At 40.0% G+C, this 8165-nt stretch overlaps 1 protein-coding gene across 1 annotated transcript; it reads right to left on the reverse strand.

Annotated features, from left to right (window-relative positions):
- Window positions 1-1220: 1220 nt before the first annotated feature.
- On the reverse strand, window positions 1221-6592 carry mterf2 (mitochondrial transcription termination factor 2). Its single transcript, XM_061722554.1, has 2 exons — window positions 6574-6592; window positions 1221-4717 (listed from the first exon to the last, which is right to left on the reverse strand). Exon 2 carries the CDS (start codon window positions 4689-4691, stop codon window positions 3564-3566), a length of 1128 nt encoding a protein of 375 aa, XP_061578538.1. The 5' UTR covers window positions 4692-4717; window positions 6574-6592; the 3' UTR covers window positions 1221-3563.
- Between the last annotated feature and the right edge of the window lie 1573 nt (window positions 6593-8165).

An 8165-nucleotide genomic window follows, 5' to 3' on the forward strand; every position in this document is an offset into this window, starting at 1 on the left:
ATGCCGAATGAGCTGATCACGCACAGTGTTACTAAGTCACTATGACACCACCGTGTCTTAATGTCACCAGGTTCTTTTTATCATTTAAAATATACATGCAAATCAAAATGGTAGGATTCTATGTTAAATGGAAATAGAAATCAAAGTGAATGCAGGTAATTGCAAATAGATGAATAAATACGTATGGCCTCTAGTAATAAGACCACACAAGAAATGCTATATATGAAATTTATATATATTAATGGCCATTTTAAATGTTATGCTTGAAACCCATTCAAATATGTATGGTTGGTCTGCAGACAGGCTAACTTCAGGAGTCTTACTACAGAACCGTGCTGTAAAGCATGTCGGGTATCATTTGACACTGTCCTGCTGAAATAAGCATCTTTTCCCTGCAAAGCTGCAGTATATCTAAATGCTACCAAGCAAATACCGATGTTGACTTTTGAAATCTGCTGATGAGCCACATAACCCTTTTCCTCTTTACCCTGCAGGATGTGGGATTTGGGGAATTTGATGCATATTTGTTGATGCACGAATGAAATGCATTCCTAAGTCCGTGCAGTAATATCCACTATTCATGTTTATCTTTAATGTAGGGCTGTTTTAGACGTGAAGCTCTCAACATTTTAATTTTGCTTTTTGACTTGTTCCCCTGCATATAATCTTCTGAGGGACTTTGTATGTGAAGAAAGTGGTCAGACGGGGTCTTACTAGTGACATTAAATGTTTGAATTATGTTGTTATTTACATTTTAGACATGCATTCCTACAAGTTATCAGAACATCTACATTTTATTTGAAAAGTTTACATGATAATATTGGAATTTAAGTTCTTTTGAGATTTGAGTCATCTCAAAAACAAGCATGTAAATGCTCAATGAAAGGATCAAATCAGTTGTGGACGACATTGATATCCAAGTTCGGTGACAGATTTACTGTTTTGTGAATGTTTGTGAGTCTACGAGTCGTGAATCTCTCACAGCATTCAATATAAAATCTTATTTACCTTTTGTCAAAAAATGTCTGTGTGACATGTATTTTTCTTCGGCAGCAGCCAGAGTATATTTATGTTTTGTCATTGAGATACAGGAAGCTTTCAGAAACAAGCAGTGACAGAAGAAAAATTGATTTATACAAAAGAACTAAAGTTGAGATGAAAAAAACGCTGAGAAAAAAAAAAAAAAAACAACACAGCGACTCAAAAAATGTTGTTTTAAGTCTTTTTGTATGCCATAAAATGCATGGGTGACATAAATATATCAACAAAACAAAACTCAACATTTGAAATTAATTTACCTCATCGTTTTCTGCTTAACACACGTTAATTTTATCCTTTGAGTCAGAGTAAAAGTTGAAGACTGGATCAGTTTGCCCCTAAATTAACAGATGTCTATGCATTTAAATAAAAAATTCCCAGGCTTATCTCACAGCGACAACAAATCAGGAAATAAGGTCACCCATGCTTGTGCCTCAGCAGGATATCATGGCTTCTAATTGCAGATGTCACCCCTCTCTGCTGAGATATGACCCACAAAAGCACCGTGTTAAGTGTGGCTAGTATCAACCAATGGCTGGTTTGAAATGAAAAAGGATAATTTATAATCTCTCGTATTAACCTCTCTGGCTTGTCTGTGTAATTCAAGAGCTCCGCACAGACTGGCACGGCTGTCGACAAGAGGACAAGAGGACACTGGCTGAAAAGCAGATGTGACTTGCATTTATACACCTGAGGCTTGCCTTGACTCATCCTGATTAACTCCTTGCATTTATTACTTCGTAAGGGTTGAAATGCATAGACTGTAACCCTGCAGTACGAGTTCAAGCAAATGCAAGTGAAAATTAGAAACCTTCAACACGTCAGCTGCAGTTTACTTGAGGTAATGTTGCGGCCCCTCAGGGGTTCCATGTTGCGAATGGTTGGAAAAATGAACTCGACCCAGGCATCCATCTGCCGAGCACAAATTCATTACTAGATGCACCCGTTTCTGCATCATCTGCCCATTGGCTATCGCCATGACTACAGAACCATGGTGAGTGATGCCGACAGCAGCAGATGGGAAGTGGAAGTTGTTAACGTACGACCCCGCAACTCTGGACACACATCCTCCGTCTTTGTCGTGAACCTCATCGCGAAAGCGGGGGAACCTTGAGGCGTAAAGCCGTGGCTTCATTAGCTGTGATGCTTGCTCCCATTAAAAGCTACGATTTAAGTTTCAAGGGCTTCTGATGGCTTTGAAACACTGCGACACATCTGACACTAGACTCTTAACCATGCCCTCTCGCTGCAGACCAGGCACAGTGGGATTGTAAATTGATTTTTTGGTTTTCACTAAATGAGCACTGACCTAAAAGCAGTCACTTTCAGAAATATTTGATTGTCACTTGAAACCAGTTTTGCATAAAATAATTAAACTGCTTAAAAATGAAGATTGCAGCAAAGATTACAGTTCAAATAAACCACTTCAGATCCAAATCAAAGGAACTTCCTTTTCCTTCCTTCATTTTTTTTTTAAAACCTCCTCACATTGGCACGTTTGAATTCATTTGATGTGATAATGAAGTGACATTTTCTAGTGAAATATAACTCATGATAAAGTGTCTCCATCTGTGGAATAACAATAAAATTCTGGGCCACATTTCCTCCCTGAGGGGAGCAGTTGTGCAGCGCCAAGAACATTGTGTGAAAATGAAACTCTGGCTGTAAATAAAATGGGTTTAAAACTTCGTTCGTCCTCAGTTATACTCAATAATACATCTGAGAGACGACGTGGCACATCTGTCATTACGCTATGTCAAACAGAGCTTTATGTGAAGTTATTCTAATGAGGCAACTTACGAGTGAGCTGCAATATATTTCCTTTCTCTTTTCTAGACGAAGGACAGCCTCTCTTCCAAAAGCTGTCAGACGTGAGGGCAGACTGGATATTTGTCTTTCTGATATAAATCTAGGAATTCATTACGTTGCCGTCACCGTAATGTCTTCTGATATGAATTTACACTTGTAATAAAGGTGAACTCCCTTTACCTGTGTAACACTGTCCGACCCCAGTGAGGAAGACTGAGTGTTCAGCCAGGACCAAATAAGTCAAAGAAAGATTAACATAATTGTCTGTAATTATAGGAGCAGTTTATAATAGCTAATTATGGTTTTGTCCTAGGACCTCCCGTGAATGCTTGAGACAGGCGAAGGAGCAAAGTTCACAAACAGTCACAAGACTCATTAATAGCTCTTTAACTGGATTTCGATGACTTTGCAACCCACACCACTGACAAGTCTGGCAAGGGAAAAAAAGAAAAGTACAAATGTTTTGCACCTTGGGTTGAGCACAAACCGACTTTTTTAGCACATGAGAAGAAACAACATTAAAAGCAACAATCTTCAAGGTTAGTTTGTAAGACCGTCTTCGAGATGTGCTCGAGTTTTAAGTTTAAGCAACTTCGCGGACAAGATGCACCATATGTTTATAGAGGAAATGTTTTACATGAAGGCACACGTGCATTAGCTCTGATACAGACATCATATAAATATAAGTCATGCTTTCATTAGTCCACCTGCACTTGTCAGTCGTCTGCTCTTAAAGGGGCAACGGGATTAAAAAGTGGTCTCTCTCTACGCAGTTGCAGTTTCCCAAGGCTCTTCTCAAAGTCCTTCTTGGTGCCGTTCAGCACATCTAGACTACCCGTCTTCACGTCATAGCCACGTGCCTTCAGTTGTTGGATGCGATAATTCACTATCTGCGTGGTCAGTTCGAGGACTGTTGGAGTCTCGGTGATTTGAGACATGCTGATCCCTGCACTGTGGAGGCCCTTAAAGCGCTCGGCCAGAGTGGATTCCGGGTAGTAAAGCAGAGCCGGACACTTGAGGACGATGTCCCGCAGCTCGGCCTCAGAGCAGCCGATGGCGTCCTGGGAGAAAGTCAGCGTGTGACGCATGCTGTCCGGGTTCAGCTCGGTGACAAACCCCCTGAGTTTAGAAAGGAGGCGAAGGAGCTCTGCTGTGCTGAAGCCCTTGTCTCTCAAGAACATCAGGTTCTGCCTCAGCGCCTCTGGCGGCTTGAGAAGGACAAACGGATTCTGACTCAACAACTTCTGAAGCCAGATTTTCATATTGGCCTCCTCTCCTCCGAGCTCCTGGTAGGCACGCTGGAGGGTACGGACCATCAGCTGGTTCTGCTCGACGGGCCGGCCGAAGCTCTGCGGAGCGCTGGCCATCAGTTTGGTGATGATTCTTTTGTTGAGGTTTAGGCTGTGGAAGTAAGCGATGTTGTCCCGCTGGTTGTCATGGTGGCTACAGGAGGTGAAGAAAGAAGCGGGGAACTTCTCAATGATACCGACCAGCTCTCTCTCGCTCGGGCACACGGACATCCACAGCTCCCTCTGAGTCTGCATGTGCTCCGGATTACAAAGAACAGCTTCGGGATGATTCGATAAGATTCGAGCAACGACTTGACCAGAGGCCCCCATGTCCTCCAGCAGGCCGGCTACCTGCTTAGTGTAAGACGGGCTCTGACAAAGCACCCAGCCCTTAAGTTGCCGGACTTTCTGAATATCCACCGAGAGATCATAAAGAGCCTCTATGGTCTGCTGGTTCTCAGTCGAGCTGAGCGTTGCACATGGCCTGAGTTTTAAAGGCAGAGCAGTGACATGTTGGCAGCCGAGGCACAGGGATCTTGAAATCAATCGCAACATTGATGCACAGTCATGCAGCTGCTCACCTGAGGAGGAGCAGAAGACACTGTATTAGGAGACAGCTAAATAAAAGTAAGAGAGAAGACTAAACAAGGACAGATTCAGACTGCTGCAGTGATAAATCTTACAATTATGACTCCTATCACCCACAGAGGTTCAGTGCGGCACTAAATAATGTTCAATGGGATATAACAAGGTAATCAGCTACCGTTCACAAGCGCAGGTTCAAGCTTCCTGAGTTTTTTTTTTTTTTTTTTTTAATATCTTTTTATTTCACAATAATTTTCACAATTCACATTTTCACATGCATGATTTCTATTATACCCACATTCCTACCCTCCCCATAATTACCCTAGGGAAAAAAAAAACATTAGGGGAGAACAAAATTAAATAAATATTTAAAAGAAAAATATATATATAAATAAAAAATAAAAAGCTTCCTGAGTTTTAAACTGCCACTTAACAGCATGTCAGGAATAAATGTGATTTTTTTTAAAGATTCAAATGTTTCATAACCTTATTACTCCTTGAAGAATACACATCTTTAAATGTAAATTCTCAAGGTTTCTTCTTCTGCATGAAGCAATGATAAATCTACTTGGCTCTGTTGAACATTGTGAGGTTTTATTCTGTGAACATGTTATAAGTATATTATTCTTTATGGGTATTTATGATAAACTTTAAAAGGATATTGGCACCAGTAAGATGTGTCTTTAGTGTGATATTTAGTAGCAGACCCAGCCTGGGAATGGCAGCATGTTCTTCTGAGGGCTCAGTGAGTGGACTTTTGCAGTGAGGCGGTGTGGCCTTCAGGGCCCTGCCCATGGACACCCCCGTATGTGATGCGTTCAGGGGTCAATCCTTTTGTTCTTCCAGCTTAGTTTAGTTTATTGTTTTGCACAGTTTTTAAAAAAATATACAGGACATATCAATGATAAACACTACAGGTGCAGGAAGAGGCAAAAAACCCAATGGGCTTATTTGAAGCCTCCACCGAAGATATTAAAATTTCATGTCAAGATTAACATACAAAAAAACAGAAAAGCTGGAAGACATCTGACTCTACCTGCTATGTCACATCTCTCCACCCAACACAAGTATAATCTAGTTTAAAACCAGTCTGAGTGGAAATACGACAAGCTGTTTAATCAAAATAAAAACAAATGAGAAAAGAAAAATGTGAATCAGTAAAGTAATTGTTTGCAGAAAAGGTTCTTGTAATCTTGAATCTGTAAGTAAATGTTGCTGATAATAGTTGTGTGTAAAAACAGGTCCTTTTTAGTGGATACTTTTTGCTGTATTGTGTACTCTACTCTTCGGGCAACAGGACACGCAAACGCACCACTGCTCATTATAGGTCTTACAGTAACAAACACTTCTATGCACCATTTATTTTACAGTACAAACTCCACCTGTATTAAGACTTAACCCGTATAACCACTCAAGACAATTTAAACCCACGCTGGTCTCCCCTGGGGCATTTTGAAAGAAAAACACTTAAATCTGTGACTCATGTTGTTAATAAATGTCAGTCCTGCTTTCACATCAGCGGCTCTTTGAAACGCCACCATTGTGTTTTTCCTTTCAGGCTCTCGTGTTTCATAAGTGTAAATCACAGGAACCATAAAACCTTTTACTTTAATGTAGGTTTGTTATCAAACGCAATGGTTCCGAGATTTCAAAATAAAAGTCTTCAGTTCAGTATTTTCATTTGAAGACTGACGCGAGTTAAATGCTGCAAGAGCCGCTAAGCTTCTGCTCAGACATCACGACCTTGATATGCGAGACTAAACATAAAGACTAAAACTTATTTTTTGGACCAAGATATGTTAAAATGAGAAAGATCTAGCAGGAAATAAAAACGGTCTAGAAAATGAATTACCTTTAGCAGCGGTCAGAGGATGTGACGTGTTGTTATGAAACTGATTTCTCCTACAGGTTTAGTTGGACAGCGACACCCAAAGGCCATGACAGGTACTGCAGCAAGCACAAACTAAATAGAAATTAAAATAGGAAACATACACATTTTACAGGCAGACTAAGGATGAATCGATGCAAACGTACGTTATTTAAGTTTGTGCTTCGGTCGTATCTCTTCCCATTTCAAACATCTCTGTGCTTTGCTCATTTTTTCCAGCCATATGTCCTGTAATCAAATAATTTAGTTGGGAATCTGTATCTCAAACAGCAGTTGGTGAGTCTCCAAACCCTGCAGCATAAGGGGCCCTGATGAGTGTAATCAGCGTCAGGCTGAATTGGACTGAACACACAGAGTTTTTCACAGTTGGTGATTAATCATGAGGCTTGATCACCAGCTCTGCAAGCTGTTCCCTCAGCAGCACAGGAGCTGCTGCTGTTAAGTGAGTATCTGGGTTTATTATAGTTTATGTTCAAGTAAACAGATTATTTGCCTGAAACTAAATAGATTGGTCATTTGTTTTAATACCCGATATGCCGATGAGAGTGAAATCTTCACCCTCATTTTTGATATCAGAAGTCTCTCCTTCCTAGATGGCGTCCACACACAAATGCAGAGAAATAAGCTAATTTATTAAGTCAGTGGATTGCAAAGTTGTTTCCCATGAGTTTCATGGGAAACAACTTTTCTTGTTTTTTCTTTAAAAAAAAAGAAGTGCAATCAAAACAGCATACCTTCAGAGTAAACACATTCAGCTGTTTATTTCCAGTCAACCTGTTTACTGTTTCTACAACTTTTATTGAGCACTATTGGGATGTTTCAAGAGCAGTTCTCAACAGGAATGAGGATTTAGGAACATAAGCAGGGATTTAAAAAACAGTACAACAAAAAATAACTCCTGGGCAAGAGGAACAAACAGAAAGAAATAATTCAACGGAGCAAAGCGTCTGCAGGTTTCTACCAGACTCCTCCTACGTGAATGACTGGTGTCTGACTTGTCTAAACCTAAATCTGAAGTATATTGCTTCATAAACACCGTAATTTAATATGTTTATCTTAACACCTCGCACAGCAAATGGCTCATAGGAATGAGAGCGCTGAAAGTATCCCAGGTACCAGTCTATCAACAAAACATAAAGAATAACAGCACTAACAAAAGGCATAATGACGAGAGGCTTTCACTTCCAATCTTATCTGTCGGCACCTTTCACACAAGCTTCTTTGTCACCTAACCAGCTCTCTTTAAGGGAAATTAGGCATGTTTTTCTGAACCTCTTAATGACCTTTATCCAACTTGGACAGATATTTCCTTATCTAACAAATGGCATAGTTCTCCCATGAGAAACCAGCACCTCACCATACCACCTGCACAAGTATGACTTTGTTTGTTTTTTGATCATCTGCTTGATTTCCTCTGCAATATATATATATATATATATATATATATATATATATATATACAGGTAAAAGCCAGTAAATTAGAATATTTGGAATAACTTGATTTTTTTCAGTAATTGCAGTCAAAAGGTGTAACTTGTACATTATATGTATTCATT

Source organism: Cololabis saira, chromosome 5 (genome assembly GCF_033807715.1).
Source record: "Cololabis saira isolate AMF1-May2022 chromosome 5, fColSai1.1, whole genome shotgun sequence".
In the NCBI taxonomy this organism is placed as follows: Eukaryota; Metazoa; Chordata; class Actinopteri; order Beloniformes; family Belonidae; genus Cololabis; species Cololabis saira.

Bases quoted from the DNA above. Each gene is read 5' to 3' on its own strand.
- mterf2 (XM_061722554.1), bottom strand. From the start codon at position 4,691: ATGTTGCGATTGATTTCAAGATCCCTGTGCCTCGGCTGCCAACATGTC.